Below are 18,739 nucleotides of genomic sequence, written 5' to 3' on the forward strand. Positions count from 1 at the left end.
GGGAAGGCAAGGAACAAGAGGAAATCTCTTGTAAATACAGACAATAACAGAAAGGCTGTAAGAACACCAGCACTGGTCCGCTCCCCAGACCTTGGCTTCTGCTCCCTCAAGGACAGCCATGTTTGGAATGAGGAAGCTGTTGTCCCGAGGTGAGACCACCCGAGATTTTTAAGGCTGCCCAAGCTATCAGGATACTCCGCTTCCCATAGCTTCTAACAGGTGTCCCTTTCTAGGACGGCAGCCGTACCTCCGCGCCCCACTCCCCACACAGACTCATCAACAGACCTCCGCGGAGGGAGCCCGGCCAGCGGAGGTGGCCGACAGGCAGGGTGGGAAAGCCAACCGGGCGGGGCCGGGCCGGGAGCGGGGCCCGGTCGCGCCCCGGGGAGCGCTGCGGAGCCGGGGCCGGCGTGCGGAGGCGGCGGGTCGCGGGGCTGCCCGCCCCGGCGGGCGAGGAGCGGGGGCGGACGGACAGCCCTTCCCGCCGCGCGGCCGGGGCGGGGCTCGAGGCGGGCTACCTGCGGCGGGCCCCGCTGGCCCGGCCCGGCCCGGCCCGGCGAGGCGCGGCCGCTGTGTGGAGGCGGCGCGGGCGCGACGGCGGGTCCCGCTGAGGCAGGGCGGCGGCGGGCGGCAGCAGCAGCATGAAGGTTAACCTGGGCGTCCTCTCCCTCCTCGTGGCCCTGGTAGGAGTTTCAAGCTTCGTCGCCCTCGTGGTGGCCATCGCGACGGACTTCTGGTACATCATCGATGCCTCCAAGCTGGAGGCGTCCCGTAACGGCACGGACGCCCTCAGCTCCCACTCGGGTCTGTGGCGGACCTGCGGCGGTGAGTGGCGCGGCGCGGCGCGGGAGCCGACCGCCCCCCGGGATCGCCCCTCCTGCCGCGGGGCGCCGCGTCCCACGCGCGTCCGCCGGCGGCGGCGCGGGGCGGGCGCGGGCCCGGGCCCGGCCGCTGCGGGGGAGCTCCATCGCGCCGCGGCGGCCGCTGCGCGCCGCGGCCGTTCCCCCTCGGCCGCTCCCCCTCGGTGCCCTTCACCCCTCGGCGCTTCGGTGCCGAACGTCTCTGGCACGGCTCGCCAAAGGGGACGTGCGGATCGCGAATTTTCTGCTACCGGAACCTCATTTTACGTTAACTTTTAATTCAGACTCATTTAATAAACGATAACTATTTAGAAGGAAAGCGGTGTCTTTTCATTTGACTCTGGGGGAATGCAGGGCCGAAAGTTCTGGGTACAAACCATTAAAATTATAAATAATAATACAAAGAATATACATTTAAATTACATTAAACTACCTAGTTTATATATGTAAATAATATGAGAAATATTATACTTAAAAGGATAATAAAGTAATAGTATAATAAGTAATATTATGCTTATAAAGTATAATAGAGAAATAAAAAGATAAGTAATACTTTACTTATAAAGGATACCAATATAAATATTATTAGTTTGAAATGTATTCCATAAATAATATAAATATACATAAAATCAGCTTAATCCCATACTAACTAAAGGTAAGTGACTAATGACTCGCCAAGTTCACTGAGTAATTGTACAGCGTTTGATCTCGCTTGGTATTTCGCAGTTCTGGTTTTTAATGAAAGATCCATAAACCGTATGTGGATATTCTAGGATTTTCCCAATTTAGTTTAATTTGTATGCCAGGCGTATTACTTTTGGTTTTGATTCCACCATTAAAAACAAGGAGTGAGTAAAGTTCATCATAGGCAAGAAAGGATGTTACTTCCAGTGGAGCTGGGGAGAAGGAGCAGGTTAAAGGAATTTTCCCCTTTGCTGTACCCTGAGCCCCACTGAAGTGAGCAGATGTTCCCTTCTTGACTGCAGCAGTCATGCCCCGTGGGAGCAGAAGTTGGCCAATGCTGGGTACTGAAAATCCCCTCCTTTCCTTCCCTACCTAGGAATGACTGTTTTTAAAGCAGATAATATTATATTAATATATGTACATGCAAAAAAAAGAGGATATATTTCGGTAAGATATTATGGCATAACTTTTTTCTCTTTTTTTTTTTTCCTTCTCTATCAGTGAGAAGCAAATGTTACCCCTTGATAAACCCCTTCTGGCACGAGAACACAAACGTCACTGGTTCACACAGACAGCTTTTGTGTGAGTAACATATTATTTCTATACTTCCATTTATCCTTCCCTCCCTCCCTCCATCCTTGGCCACTTACAGGGTCCCATTTCTGATTCAGAGGGGGAGCTCTTTGAGATAGTGTTTTGACTCTGCTTCTGTACAATATCTGACTGCATGTGGTCGTTAAGTGGGATTACTGTTGAAATAACCATCTATTTGGTGTCAAGGCCAGCTAATTTCTTCCAAAGGAGCAAAATGTTTCTGCCTGGAACGGCTCAGGAGGTACACAATTGTTAAAAATAAAAGCCAAAAATGTTCAAAATCCCCTCAAAAGAGTTTACTCACTGAAAATGCTTAAGCACACATTTAAACTAATCTTTAAGACAGCTACTTACCTATCCTATTGGTGGGATTCCTTACACTGAAAAAAAAACTTAAGTATGCGGGAATTTAAGAAAGTAAATCAATGAATAAAAGCAGTGTTAAAAGTCTTTGAAGAACATCATATTCTAGAAGGTTACTTTAAGTTTCTAACTGCATTGGTTGGTATTTACTTCTTTTTGTTTAGATTAATTTGTCAATGTCAAAATGTTTTCAGAAAGTCCAAACTAAACATTTTCAAGTACTTTTAGCTTCTTTGCATCGTATTCTGCATAATGCTTCGCTCATACATGCTTGCATATGGGCTTGCTTTTTTTATTTTTTATTTACTTCCCTCTGTCTCTGGCTATTTTCTGTTGCACATAGAATACATGCACTTGTCCTGTGCCTGAAAATGGTACTCTTTCCCTGAAAATCAGCCATTTCCCTGAGCAATCCGTCAGAGAGGCTTAGAGTGTCTTTAGTCTCCTGGAGCAGCATCTCATGATGTAGCTAAAAGTGCAGCAAAGATGGCAAAGAAAGCCTATGAGGTACTGATGCTAATGTAGCTGTGCTGCAACAGGAACTGGAAAGTTGAAGTAGGAATAAGATCTCAGTGGGCTACTGAAACAGCCATAGAAACAGATTGACAAGTTGAAGACTAACACCACAGATCGTCTCTCTGTGCTTTCCAGCTGAAAGGTGCCATTTCTTTAATCTTCCTTGCTTAAGACAGAGGGCATTAGCTGCTTGATGTTGCTGAAAACCATGAGGATGGGTGAAAATGATTGCCTGCTGGATCACGTAAGCCTTTGAGGGTTCAAAGTTAATTGAACCTAACCAGACCGATCACATTTTAAGTGTGGGCACCTCAACTTTTATGTTGGGGATAGTCTAAAATTTCGGGATAAAATTATTAGCATTTCAAAAGTTGTGTTCATATTTGCAAAAGATACATCTGTAATTTTTCTCAGCCAAGGAGATTTTAGATTACAGATTTTCAGTGAAAGCTGAATTCTGCAAAAACTAAAGCAGAGACTAAACAGAGCTCTTTTTGTTATAAAAATTATGTTGGCTTAGAAACAAAGGACAGCTTTTTGGTAGTCATGAAGTGTAGAAAAATAGTGAATATGAAGAAAAATTGGATTCATAACTATGTTTACAGGCTCTTCAGTGCCTCAGAAATTTTTTATCTCTCACTGTCATATCAAGTACTATTTTTCCGTTCCTGGACAAAGGCTTCAGGTCTGCAAAGACACGTGCAGGGTTTATTATAAGCAGGCATAGTCTGCCTAAAAATGATGAGATAAGAAATCAAAGATACTTTCATTGAAAGAACCTACTAGGTTTGATTAGGATGCCCAACAGAGTGAACTTTGATATTTTAGATGCTCAACTTCAGTGCAGTTTCAGTGTGGTGTGGCTACAGACCCACAGCAATAGCAGCTGAACATAGACACTGCCATGTCAGTACTTCTTACTTCTAGGAAATATAGATATTTCTAAGTGACATCTATGTTTGTTAAGTACTGAGGTATTACCTTCTATTTCAGCCTTACACTTCTTAAATATTTTCTGGCTGTGGTCACTGAATCATATTTAGGCAGATCAGGGCAAACCTTCATCTTCATCTACAACACATTTTCACTAGGATTTTAGAGGACAATTCTGGGATTGTGGATTCCAGTGTAGCTGCAGTAATTTCTTCATGTGTTGTTATACGGAGCAAACAGGCTAATTGCACAGCTTTGGTCAGTTACTTCAGAAAATGTTTGTTTGTTTTTTTTTTTGTGCCTGTGCAGGTGTCTCTGTGGGGCACATTCACATGGAATTAATCTCATTCTGTCTAGCTGTATACCCATATTTCTCACTGACTGGCAGACTGAATTTCAGGAGTTCTGGCAATATAAATGTGTTTCTTGCCCATTATTCCTAAAAAGATTTAGAAGGGCTGTCTCCTAATGCTGGCACTTAGGAATCCTGTCCCCCATTCTTCAGAGTTCCCATACTCTTCCTGGCATGTCTTAACTAGACACAAGTGCCAAAAAGATGGGAGAAAGTGTACACCTGAGTGCAAAGAGCTGGGTCTACATGGAAACAGAAGTGCTGGTCACTGCCAGAAGACAAACCCTTCATTAGAGAATGAGAAGCCTTCACATTCCCTCCCTCCATGTTTCCAATCTCCCATCAAATTGCTTTTAGGCTTATTGCACACTTCAAATAGAGCTCCTGGCAAATAAAAAAAAACTGGGTGTCCAAGTTAAAAGTTCTGTGCTACCAGCAATATTACTCAGACAATCAACCTAGGTCTTGTTAAGCCTGAGATTATGATGTATTTTCACATCATGGGAATACTCTTGAACAATTTCTCTAATGGATTAGACATAAGCATGCCTTCTCCTGTACATTAAACTTCCATTTCTTTTCTTACCGTTCCCTCCAGCTGAACATATGATGTATACCCTCTCTGTCCCTCAAACCTGCAAAGTATAAAATATTTTCCTACTACTGATTACATTATGGCATGGTTATGTATTTGTTTAAAACATCAGCCACTGTCTAAAGATACCACTAGACGACCTACCACTAGTTTTTCTGAAATTTCTGCGTTAAAGAAAAAAAATCTTTCCAGGGAGGTGTACATTTTCCTCTGTCCCCTACAGGGTTAAAATGAAGGTCCACAATTTAGACAGTTCCTAGGGTCTCTTGGTGACCCCTAGGGTTAAAGGTAGCCCTCTGAAAGTCAGCTTTAAAACCAAAATCTGTCAGATGTCTTGCCCTGCGTTCTCCTGTGCCAGCTATGGGAGACAAGCAGAAAGAGCAATGTTTTTTCCTGGTGGCTAAACCCATCTCTCACTAAATGGTAAAAGAAGGATGTCACTCTGACTTCAAAGGAAGCTGCTTCAGGAATTCTGAGCAGCTTTGCCATTTTCCAGTAGAAGAAACGTAACGTTCAAAATCACATCTAAGATGTTAAGGATCACATGCAGAGAGAGGGAAGCTGGTGTGTAGAAGGAATGAGAGTATTTAATCTACTGAAAAATTTTCCCCAAGAGTTGCATCTTTGTAAAATAATTTTTAAAAAAAACAAAATAAAACAAAAAAACAGTTACATTGGGGAAAGGTTACTCTTGGGTGTTTTTGCAATATTTCTCATTTACCGAAGTCTGTATTGTTAATAACTAGTAAATACTAGTATAGATTCAGCTAAAGACAGCACCAGTGTAATCCCTGAAAAATACACAGTTTTGTAAATATTCCTAATCAAAATAAATTTGTACTCTGGAATTGGTTCAAGTACTTGCAGGACAGGTGAGCTGTCAAAAGAAGAAAGTAATGTGTTTGCTGGATACTAACGTATCCTGTCAAAACTCTTCTACGAGTTTGACTTTTTGGTAACCCAAGTAACCTGTTCCTGCGCGTCTCAGTTACGGTTGGATACTGACCCCTGCTTGGTAACATAAAAATTACTTCCATCTACATTCTTCTGAACTAAATGCTATATGATTTAGTGATCCTAGAAAGCTGTAGCTAAGCTTTTTTCAAAGCATGGTGAAATTTGTTAAAATGTGGAGGGTTTATTTATGTGTGACATCACCCCTCCTCTTAAAGTTTAAAATCAAATTGGCACAAAGCTTTTTTCTTTTTTTTGTTTTGTTTTTCTTTTGGCACATAAAATCAACATCTATAACATATTATTTGGCCAAAATATAAGAGGCCATTTTGGTCCAAAGATGCAAACGGTTGCATTGCAAAACAGATCATTTCTCTCAAATCTTAGCTTGGCACCCCAAACTGGTGTGGCATCCCATAAACACTGCGGAGCTGGAGTTAGCGTTAGGAAAAATAATGTGAGGAGAACTACTGGTATTTCTTAATGGCTGCCTGGTTTGCCCCTGATGCACAAATCAGCTGCATTAGATACCTCAGATTAAGCCTCTGACAATCCTCATTTTTTGTTAGTGACATGAACATCATGGCCAGTGATTGATTTCCTGTTACAAGTCACTTTTTAGTGCCTCTCTATTCCTGAGCCATCCAGAGATGATCAGTTAATGGATGTGGTTTCCACTTATGTATGGCTGGAAGAAAGTGTTTTTCTTTTTATAAAACCAAGACTGGAGTGTGCAGCTGCCCTTGAACAACTGCTTAAATTATCCTCCCCAGAGTAGTTTTATGTTTTCTTTTTTAGACATCAGTGTAGGTGGACCCACGAGGCTGCAGTCAAGCTAGTGCTTCCTGCAGGGAAGTTAGTGCTTCCTGTAGGGGAACAATCTTTGCAGTAGGGGCACTTACTGATACCTCATTTGTTATAATGTCACAGCTGCCTTGGTTTCTTCCTCAACGAAATTAGTTTAATAGTACAGTTAAACTAGGCTAGATTTCCTTACACTGTGTGGACTCTGTAACAGTCATTAACCAGCTGCTTTCACGCTTCTCCCCACTCTTTATGGGTCTGTTTCATTTTTACTGAGTTACGTGTTTATACTCCTGCTCCTAGTCACAGAATGCCTTATTCTTTGGCTGCCATTACATTTTTCCTGGGGGATTTACAGTTCTTCACAATTTTTCCTTTTGGTTTTAAGTTATCAGAAGGAAACAGCTAGGGCTGGAATACCTGGCAAGAGCCAGTTCAGAGGCCAAGTGAAATAAGACACAAATAATGTACACAGAAGTTCTGACTTAATTGATATGGTAGGTGTATACCTAAACAGATCTGCTTTGTTTCTGAGCAATGGTGTAGTGGTCCATCAAAGAGGTTCCAGTGAACATTTGCTTCGGTAATTAGCGTAGATATTACAAGAAATATATACAGAAATCTGAGATAACTTTAGCATCACTGCAGCTGAGACCTGAGTGACAACTTGTAACGAATGTTCTCATTTTCAAATCCATTGCTATCATAGCAATAGAATGTGAACCACAGTGCATCGCTTATGTTGGTCATTCTACCCATTCCTAGGTTTTTGTCGGTCCCCACCTACACCAAGTGTAGCATAATTTTATTTCTACTATCTGTAATTTGTCTTCCAGTTTAGCTCAGACTTGTTGCATGAATAAAACACAAAGCCAAAATGTGTAACACAAAGTCCAGAGCTTATGTAATTATCCTGGGGTACCCTAACCCCGTGAGCTCTCATCCACCATCATCTTTTCTCTACTGAACAGGAGGGAATCCAGGCCTTAGTGCCTATGGCATTCAAGACCAGAAGTCTCACATTTAGCCAGAGACAGCAGTTCTTTTCTATTGCTCGTTGTTTCCCTGTTTCCTTCCTTCCTTCCTTCCTTGCAAGCATGTCAGGCTTTCTTAGTGCACTGTTTCTTCCTGGCTTTGCCAAGTCTTTCCACAGCAGCCCCACTGGTTTTAGCTACTGCCAGCATTCTGTTTCAGCTAGAAGCTTTTGTCTTTCTAACTGGCTATTTAGTCACTGCTGAGATGATAAACAGGTCCTTAATTAAGCTCTTCTGAGCTGCTGCCATTTGGAGTATTTCTGATGAAGTGACTATTACAGATTTCTAGAGACAGTTTGCTATTATAAGCTGTGCAAACAAATCCAAAGTTAGTTTGAAACAATTAAGATCCAGCATGTTAACAGGAGATGATTCACAAAACTGCTAGATCTGGAGTTGGTTACTTTTGACACCATTCATTTTTTCTAGTTCATGCCACAAATTTCTGTTACAAACAACTCATCAACAACTCTGTTGGATGGTAGTTTAGAAACGTCTGCCAAATCCACAGATCTGGACACACGCTGCAGATGTTATTCTTATAGGCGTTTGGTCAGTACTCTAGTAAACCAGCTTTGGATAGCTGATGCAAAACTTCATTAACTCAGATCAAGCATTAAAGTATTATTTGCTACAGCAAACTGGAGTGTTTTTTTTAAATCTTCATCAGTTTGTTTCAGTGTTTTCAAGATTAAACTATTGGATCCTTCATGTTGGACTGGCAGATAAACTTGGTTATTGAGAAATAGATGTGGGAAACTGAACTCTGTTTTACAAGGAAGTGCACGTACCTCTTCTTGTGCAAAATGCTTAGGCTGTTTTTTTTTCAATACTAGATTAATTTCATCAAAATGAAGACAGTTATATGTATAATACATAATGCATGAATATGTATTTCAACACAACCTAAAAAAACACTAAAATGACTGCAAAATTAATGTTTTAACTTCTTTCACAGATGATTATCAAGGACAGAAACAGAGTAAAGATATTTTAAGTCATGTCCTCCTATAAACTAATTCTGTCCCTCTAATCAAGGGATATAATGGCATAATATCATATGCCAGAGAGCATGAATTCAGATTCCTGAGAGGTTTCCATGGCAGCATTTTAGAATAAGTTTCCCAGGCAGTTGCAGATTTCATAGAAGAAGGACAAATGGGTATTAGGTATTGAATGAGAACACTGGAGGTGATAAAAGTGCTGTTTAACTGAATACAATCCATTAAATATTTGATTTTATAAAAGCTGCAGGTGATTAATGAGAAATGTGATCCCAGCTGCGTGTAGGAAAAGTAAAGTTCTGTCACAGTGGGATTTGTGGGTTTCAGCTGAGATATCCCCAAACCCTATATCTTCACTGAAGAGGGCATAAAAATCAGTTATTCTGATGTTACGTGTGACTGTCACGGATCATTAATGTAATCTATGACACTCCCTAGGAGAATATTCTGGTATAGATTTGTTTTCCCTTTGCTTCAAAAGAAAAGGTTACATTCAGAGCCTTATCTTCTTCACCAGCACTTGTTCTGGCTGAGGTTGCAGTCCTAGCTGCAATAGCTGAAATCAAACCATGAAAAGGAGAGTAAAAGAAACAGCAACTGTTAGTGCTGCTGTCCTGAGGCATAGTTTGTTAGCAGCAATTTTGACTAGTGAGGCACACCTGGAAAATCACAAAACACAGACCCAGTGATGATCTTGTTTATGTTTCTTCCCTCCCAGCAAAGCCAGGTCTGAGGAGAGAGTTGCACCATTCTTACATTCTTACTTTCAAAGTGTTAATTGCATAAGAATTTGTCCCCCCAAGGCCTCTTCACCTCTTACATGCAAGACCAAATCTAAGAGGATGCATGGATGTCAAAATGGTGGGGAATCAAAATCAGGCCTAATACCTTTAGGAAGCACAAATGGGGCAGAAGACTAGCCTGTTCCTGCTGCCCCTCTAGAACGTGAGAACTAAATTGTGTGCCAGATCTCTGTTCTGTCACATCACGTCGCATCACATCCCTGACAACTGCTTCTAACTATATAAAACTCCTGAAAAAAGTTCCATGGCCATTTCTCCTCTTGGTATTCAACTAAGATTTGCAAACAGTTCTGACATACTGGTTTATACATATTAAGCTGAAGATTAATTTGACTGTTAGCTCCTGAGAATTGCTATAGGTTTCGGTTTCTTAGCCAGCAACAGCAGACATGGCCAGTTTTGCTGAAGTAAAGCCCATGGAGTATCCTCAGATTTAGTAGCAGGGAGAGAAAGTGCTCCCTTCGATGCAGAATGCTGAATTAGTGCCTTCTGGGCATCACCTGTTCCTGATGTGGGCATGTGTGGGACTAAATATGAGAATATAATACCAGTGTAAATAAAGGGAAATGGAAGAACAATAGGGTCACCTCCCAAAACTTTGTTGTTTGCCACATTCTTCCTTGTAAGCATGTCCTGTACTACACAAAACAAATAGTTGTCTTGAAACCACATTCCACTCAAGTAAAGAAATCAACAGTGTCTGCCCTGATCCCATGCAGGCTGTTCCTAACCGTCCAAGGTCCTAGAACTGGACAGAGATACGTACATGGTTGTGTCTTATATTTATAATTATATTGAACAGGATAAGCTGGATCCTTAGCCAGTGACAGGTGGAGTACCTCCACTTCAGTGGGCAGTTACAGGGACTTAAAAAAGAGATCACACACAAACTGTGATCTTTTAACTGACTCCTTTTCCTTGGGATCTAGCTAATGACATGTTGTTGTTCCTCTGTGAAATTATATGAGACACTGAAGCCCATAGCCCTTCAGAAAAATCTATTTTAAGTGCCTTTTTCAGTAACTCTACACTTCACTCTGGTATGAAATAAATGGATACTGGAAGCTGGAATATTTTTTTATTATTCTAGAAAAATTTGGGTTGAATGTTGTGGATAGATTGCATGAAAGGGAACAATGACACAAAGATGGTTTACAATGGAAAAAACAGTGTGATATGAAAAAATACATTGCAACCCTCTGTTTACACAGCTATTAAAATCTTACAGAGATCAGTAAAAACTAATGTGTAATATTCAGCATGGGAGGAAGCAACCAGGTTAGGTTAATATCCTTAGTGAAGGTGCTGTAGAAAACAATGGTGGGCACAGAATCAGAGCTGGATCGGAAAATTTACCTCTAGTTGATGGTCAGCGGCAACAGAGGAAAAAGTAAACAATTTGTTAGACCAGTTCAGCAGAGGATGGACATGTAACAGAAAAGAAAGCGTTTAACCAAAGCATCTGCTGGATCTCACCACACAAGCAGCGCCGCCGCTTGCTGTGATCTGTATGATTCAGGTAACCAGGGCTACTTTTTAAGGTTGTCAGTGACTACCTGATATGCAATGCATCACCTGTTATCCAGCTAGGCTTAGTATTTGAGAACGGTTTAACTGTTTAAATATATCCATGTAGACATAGCCTTTATATTTGTAGTCTCTGTCTGAAACACAGGGTGTGATCCTGTGAAGGGCTTGCTCTGTATGTTACCTTTTTCTCCATGCCACATATATTTGTCCTGCTGACTTAAACTGAAAAACCAAGAGATTGTCTAATCCCTTGTTTTTGCAACACAGAATAAGGCTTTGTTCCTGACCAGGGGCTCTGCACTCAATAATTATTAGTACATCCAATGACACCATAATAAAATATCAAAATATTAACTCTCTTCATTTTTCCTCAGACATGCACGGAACATTTGTCATCCTGATGCCCCTCAGCCTGATATTGATGATTTTTGGAGGAATGGCTGGATTCATCAGTATTCTTGCCAGGGCCTACCTACTGCTTCTAATGACAGGACTGCTTTTTCTTTTTGGAGGTACTATATAAAACTCCTAGTTTAACCGTTCTAAATCATAAGAGATTATGTCTGGGAAACATCACTTTGTCTTCCAGGGGAAAAAGCTAAGCAAGGGTTTGCTTTCAGAGTAATGCTGGTGTTCATTCACTTGGTGTCTGCTCAGCGCCTGACAGTATTCTGGCATAGAAAGCTGCCACTTAGTCAGGAGATGCAAATAATCACACACAAACATACATCCTAGTGGAGTGAGTCACACTTCGAACACAATGTCTTTGCTGTGCTCATTAACACAAAAGATTTAATACCTTCTCAGCACAGTGCCCAAATTCTTTACAGACAGGGTAATGGAGTGATGGAGAAGTGATTTTGGAATGAGTAAAGCATAGGGTTCAATACCCTTGAACAGATGCTACAATGATTAAGAAAACTGTCATTTTTTCAAAGGCATGTGCATGTTCCTGGAAAAGGCCTTGCTAGGAATTTCTGGGGTAGCTTCACTGGTAGTTTTGAACTATAGTGGTGTCCCCAGACTGTGGGTCACAAAAGGAAACCGCAAAGAGTTATTTTACTGGGAATGTAACATTTCAATCTGAAACTAGTAACATTCTTTTACATTTTGTCTTTTGTTATTTTTGCTGTAACCAAAACCTCTGTGTTTTAGAAAGTCATTTATGAATTAAAACTAAAAACACTCTCTCAAAGTAGGAAAACTGGGTTTAAATCACCTCCATTTTCTTCTCCAGATAGATTTTCAGTACTGTTTCACAAAGTAACTTACAACAGAAATTTTCCTCAACAGAAAAGGGGATCCTCAGTACTGGCCCTCATCACCTGATCATACAGTCCTGTTTCTAAGTAGAGAATGATAAGAGATTGCTGGAAGCAAATGCTGCTGTCTAAAAGTCTCGACTGACCTTTTTAGTCTGAAATGCTCTTACAAAGACCAACCATTCTCCTTTATGCTTTTCTTCTGGAAAAAAAAAAAAGTAACTGCTATTTCCTTAGAACATCAGAAAGCTGTATTCACTAAAAAGGCTTAGGCTATTTCAAAACTACTCCAAATAGTAAGTGAAAGATGAAAAGCTGTGAAGTGCAAAGCATGATTATCCTGCTGAGGAGTGGAGTACTGTGCCTTTCTAAGACACTTGGGGTTGCAAAGAGGGAGAGGGAACACAAAGACAGTATTAGGAGAGGGGTGCTTGAATATGTTCTGAAGATGCAGCTAGTGCTGTTTCCCAGGACAGCATGAACGGACTGCAGGGTGGCCTCTGGTGTGAGACCAGACCCTCCTCCCGCTCAGGCAGTATGGTTCAGCTGTTTCCGCTGCACTGAGGCTTGGTGCATGTAATGGGTGTGCACAGTTTTATAGGATATTCCAGTTCATGAAGTTCAGTATTCATAGTTCTGTCTCAGCAGAAAGAAATATTTTATGATGCAATTCCAGAAACCTGAGGTTTTGTTCGAAAATACCAGAACTGATATGCTCCACAGCCCAGGACATCCTACAGACTACCCCATTCTTTCTGAAATGTGGCCGCAGAACTAGAACTCAGCGTATCTTGTTGAAAATGTTGACAAAACAGTCATTTCCACTTCTGCTGACGAAAGGTATAGAGAAGTATATTACCCCCACCCCCCTGCAGAGGACTAGAAGGTACAGCATCATAGCATGGTTAAAGTCAGGAATATGAGTATGAATTTTGACTGTGGGATAACCCAACACACTTCTGTCTTGGTTTGTCTTTACTCAGACTGGTCTTTCTGGCAAAAATGTGGACTCATCTGGACTTACACTGTGATTTAACAGAAAGCCAGACCAAAATTTTTTCCCTCAGAATTGGATAAGACACTGTTATCCTACAAGTGTTCCAGTATCTACTTTCCTGAGCTACAGTCCTTTAATCCAGGACCTTTCTATCACATCTTTCCTGCCACTGATCCAGTAAAGTCATGAGTTAGTATATGTCCTTTGAGTGACATAGATGCCGGGCCCAGGGCATAACATGTACTTGTGCTAGAAGTGCCATTCCCTAAGTTTGCTAGCTTCTGTACAGTCCTTTCATTCTGAAAACAACTGGCTTCTTGTTTGAGTGCCTTTATTAATTTATTTTTAGTCTGCTCCAAGGATGTCTTTGGCTCAATTGTTTGGAAGTGATGAATAGTAATGACTCTACAACAGTTGGTGGGAGGTGACAGCAAAGACCAACACATTTACATTGAATACTCAAAACTTATGATACTCAAAATTAGAAACCAGCCTAAATTCAGGTCACTGACCTGAAATGGAAGAATCTCTGTCTCCATGGGCTTTCTTGCATAGAGGTAGGCAACTAGACGTGCACAGCAGAGAGGAATCAGGATGCATTATAGCACTGAAAAGAGAGGTGTATATGCATTAGATATCTGGAAAAGACATGATGATTTTTATTGTGGGAGGCTTGCCGTGTTACATTTTGATTCAGTATTTAACATTGCGAACACATTAAACTCAATGGACAGAAATAACCCTCCCTTGACCTCCCTCTCACCCTTCCGCAAAAAAGAACCTCAACTTGATTTCAAAGGTAAACAGAGGCTAACTGGCAATCTACCCTGGGTAGATAGGAAGGAGTGACAAAGAAGCCCTAAGAGATATCAAATTATTTTTCATTTCTGCAGTGGATGCTAACTAGCTGAATATGTTTTTCTTTCCCAGCTCTTGTTACACTTACTGGGATCAGTGTCTATATTGCATATTCAGCTGCTGCCTTCAAAGAAGCTGTCTGCCTCCTGAGGAGTAAGGATCTCCTGGTAGAAATAGACATCAGGTTTGGCTGGTCACTGGCACTAGTCTGGATCTCCTTTGTCACAGAAGTGCTCACTGGAGCTGTGTTTCTCCTGGCAGCAAGAGTTGTGGGTCTGAAACAGCGACATGAACAGGCATTATGAACAACAGGTATCAGTGCAACAACAGAACCCTGCAGAGCCTAGAAATGTGGATTGCTTGGTCCATCTGGTCACTAGCAGTAATAAAAGTGGCAAGGCTGTGACTGAGTATCTTGCCAGCTGCCATAAACCTTTCTCACAGTCAGCTATAAAACACAAAGATAAATTAGTGAAACATTTCAGGTGTTGTTAATAAGGAACCCTTGTGACTTTAGAAGAAAGTACATTGCAGAGTTAGAGTTTCCAAAGTAATTTCAGCTGGCAGCTCATAAGATATCTCCATTCGTTGCTTAGAACAAGATGGATTTCTTTCTTTTCTCCTTTCTACTGTCCCAGAGTACCTTGCAGTGCCTCAGAGTACCTTGCAGGCCAGTCTGCACGGTCTACTTATCTTTTGGTTTTTCCTCTGAGACTCCTAATAAGCACGCCTAGAATTCCAGTCACGTTGGCAGCCTCTGTCAGCAGAGCTGCTCTGAGATGTCTACTTTGTGGTAGGTAGTGTGACTTTCCTGCTGCCTTTGGAGAGCCATAAAGATATACGATGTCTATACACCTGAACCCAGGGAGAGAGTGTGAGGTGTAAGTGCCCTCAATTAGTATTGCACACTTAAAACAGTTTTGTTGCACAAAGTAAAATCAAAAGTAAAGATCCAGAATAGGAAGAACTTCAGAATATTTGGAGAATGCCAGTGATAACCCCCAGTACTAGGGCATGGCTAGGACATACGCTGAGGTAATCTTTACTCTGGTGTACACCTTCCGTAGTTATAGGATCTTTTTTTGCCCCATGTATCCCCAAAGAGGCCCTCCTCTCTCCTGTACAACAATCACACTATTTCTTTACGACAACACATGAAAATGAGATGATTTGAGAAACCAGAGAACCCCAGATGCCTAATCTGTGTCAGCTGTGTGCAATATCTAAGGAGAGACACAGCATCATGTTCTCTTTCCTAAAGAGAACAGGTGAAAACAGGTAGGATGAAAACAAAGAAATGAGTCATCTTCTAAAAATGAGCTTTGGTGCTGTGATAAAATGAAAGGATATAAGGCCTAGATACTGTGAATAACTTGATATTAGTTATCCAGCAGGCAGTAGTGGCTATGATGGTGAAGTCCTCAAGTGCAGTGCAATGGTGAGTATACTCACATTTGTGTAACAACAGTGTAATGAGAAAGCTACAGCTGCTTTTCCAGATGTTTTAACTAACTGTTGTAGCCAGCCCCAATCTATCAGATGCTGAGGCTGCATACTTACCTCTTTCAGCTTATTACTAGCTGCTTTTTCAGTTCTGTAATGCAGGAGATGTATCTGGTGCATTTCCCAGTTTTTACTTAGCAATTTTGATAATGTTTCATTTTCATGAAATCAGTACCATGCTTTGTGCTGAAAACTGCTGAGGAAAACTGAACATACAGGGTACCTGAATTTCATCTTAGGTGAATATCATCTAGTTTTTCTATATTAATTTTTCATCTGGCTGATAGTGAAAATTTACTCCAGTGCCCACTGAAGTTAATGAAGAAATTTTCCCTGGCCACTGTGGCTTAGGAGAAAGACCTGAAGGTGTTAACAGCTCCAGTAAACTTCTATTAGATTGTGCGTTTCTGGAGGACTTCAGCATATTACAGGTCAGGACTCTGGCTCAGGAGCTGTGTCAGCAAGGCACACCGTGTCATTGGGCAAGTCCCTTGTACTTCCTCCAGTAGTGCAAAGGGTATAATTTACCTACTTCTGTTAAATATCAGAACAATTTTATCATTGTGTCTTGTGTTAAAGACTGCACATTACTCTTACTGAGCTCAGCTCTGATCTTAGTCCTGCAGTACCAATTTACAAAAAGTAGTGTCAGGGAGCTTCCAGGAGTTTACAGTCTTTGTACATATAAGGAAACATTATTACTACCATGCTGTGAGAGCTAAGGAAGAAAAACTGCCCAAGGTCACATGAAACCAGAGTTTCTTAATCCCAGTCTAAGACCTTGGCAGACCTTGCTTGTTATCAGGATGAAATAAGGATAGAAATCCTGAATAGACCAAGCAGTAGAAATTCTATGAACAGTCAGTACAGTTTTGTAATTCTCACTTGCTCCCACATTGGTTTTCACATATTTTCCATGTTTCCTTTTGTTGGGACTGTGTAACTGAGTCACTTTGCAAGTTAAAGCGTGCCTAATCAGCTCTATAAGATTAGGAAAAAGATCCTTTCTAGCCAAAACTCTATGTGCTTAAGTGAATTATCTAAACTGTAATGTTTCTATGTTTTGGTGGTGGTGAAGCTATAATAAAATTTGTATGATGTTACTCTGACATTACTGTGAACTGTAATAGTAAAATACCATCTGAGTTATTTTTTGAGTATTTATTACAGATGTTATTTAACAGTGGTTTTGAATGTTGTAAAATTAAATAAAATGACATCTCAGAGGTGGGAAGTACTTACAAAGACATGGAAGAACTAAGATATATATTTTTCTTTAACTTTCTCTGCAGATCTATTCTACAATTTATATGATGCTTTTGAAGTGCCCGTGTCACATGTGGTAGGTATTTATAAGATACTTATGCAGCTACGATAGAAAATACTCAAGTGATCAAATCTAATATGGAAAGCCAATGAATCAGTTATTGAATTAGAGGAATTCTTATTTCCATGGCTTTCCCAAATTTCTTATTCTGGCTTCCTGCAATATCTGACACAATGACAATAAAGAGTATCTCCTGCTTCTGAGTATTTGTATAACCCCTGAATTTCTTTGAAATTCCTTCTGAATACAAATAAAAAAAGATGGTTTGGAATAGTCAAATAAGTCTTGAACATTTTGAAGAATTATGCTAGAAAGAGAAAACATTCTGGAAAGAACTTTATGTAATTTGATACAAGTGACCTTATCAGCTTCTTCCTCTTACTGAAACTAATGTTTATTTAATACCCAGTTCTTTGCTGTATTTTCCCCAAAATGCATTACTGAGATGAAGACACTGACTGTTCCCATTAATTCCTGGCAAATCGCAAACTCATAGGTAATTGGCCGCATTTAAAGTGAAGAAAAACAGATGCACTGAGCAGAGCAGTACTGTTTGAGCAGGTAGAGTGCGCAGAGCTGCTGGCCAGTACTATTCACTAATCTAAAGGCTTCTTCAAGAGGTGGCAGAAAAGGATAGGGAAGGTCAAAGGAATCCTTGAGGGTGAAAAACTGCAGATATACAAGACATTTAGAGGAGATGCTGGTAAATATAATGTAAACATGAAACGATGAGGATTCAGTCTGGGTCTGTGCTGTTCCTGAGCTGTTCCTGTAGAGCAGGTTGGATGTCTCTGTATGCCATTGTTGGTTCAGACACAGCTTCAGTTAAAGTAGCTCCATGCATTTGTTGATCACTGATCCAAAGCCAATAGACCTGACTGACTCTATGGAGCCACACATGATTCATAATTTACTCCTTCCAATTTTAAAATGATGGCAGGTTGGAGACCAAACAGGACGTGCTTTGTCAATGCCTGGTTGGTCAGTAGGAGAAGAGAGCCAGAATCTGCCCAGAACCTCTTCACTATGGTGATCACAGCAAGGCATGGAGTGCCTGCCCACCCACTGAAGCTGTTAAGGGAAACTGGAACCAGCCCATGAGATAGATCTAAAAGACTTAGGATTTCCCAAGTTTGGTTGACACCAAGTAATCTTGGCCTCCAATTTTATCACTTGTTTTGCATTGTTTTGCAAATGAAATCCAATGGTCTCAAACTATTTAAAACTGAAAAAAAAACCAACCCTGAGACTACTTCATAAATATGGATATCCTTTTTTCTAGTTCATTTTGTAAATTCCTTGCAGCAAAGCAGTTCATAGTTAACCAGGATATATCAGTAAAAACACATGTCCCTTGGCCCTCCTGACTGTCATTTTCATATTAACAGACCAGATTGTCCCAGCTCAGGACCAAAGAGGTTAGAAGGAATACTCTGGCTTTGTACTAGAGTATCAAACTGTCCCCAGAATTGGTATAACCATGCTCAAGAGACTCCCCTGTGCCTCAGTACTCCTGGTTTTTGGCTAAACAGGCACAATTATTTGCCCAGCAATTGTAAGCTCACAGGAATTTGGTCAGATGTTCTTGGAGGCCAGACAAAAGGTCTTGAAGGCCAGGTTCAACCCACAGAGTCATCCCTGGTTTAGGTTACATGTCTTTAACTACTGGATTGCATTCTAGTTAGGTTACAAAAAAACTAGATCTTTTTACTTTTACTAAAACATTATAGTGCTGTTTTACTGTAATAGATTTCTCCTGTGTTTTA

General features: G+C 41.0%; 1 protein-coding gene across 1 annotated transcript; it reads left to right on the plus strand.

Annotated features, from left to right (window-relative positions):
- The first annotated feature begins 358 nt into the window (after positions 1 to 358).
- TMEM114 (transmembrane protein 114) lies at positions 359 to 17,207 on the plus strand. Its single transcript, XM_064461950.1, has 5 exons — positions 359 to 825; positions 2,046 to 2,126; positions 11,401 to 11,538; positions 14,216 to 14,455; positions 16,939 to 17,207. The coding sequence occupies exons 1-4, from the start codon at positions 642 to 644 to the stop codon at positions 14,446 to 14,448; spliced, it is 636 nt and encodes a 211-aa protein (XP_064318020.1). The 5' UTR covers positions 359 to 641; the 3' UTR covers positions 14,449 to 14,455; positions 16,939 to 17,207.
- The last annotated feature ends 1,532 nt before the right edge of the window (positions 17,208 to 18,739 follow it).

The sequence above is a fragment of the Phalacrocorax carbo genome, chromosome 10, assembly GCF_963921805.1.
Source record: "Phalacrocorax carbo chromosome 10, bPhaCar2.1, whole genome shotgun sequence".
In the NCBI taxonomy this organism is placed as follows: Eukaryota; Metazoa; Chordata; class Aves; order Suliformes; family Phalacrocoracidae; genus Phalacrocorax; species Phalacrocorax carbo.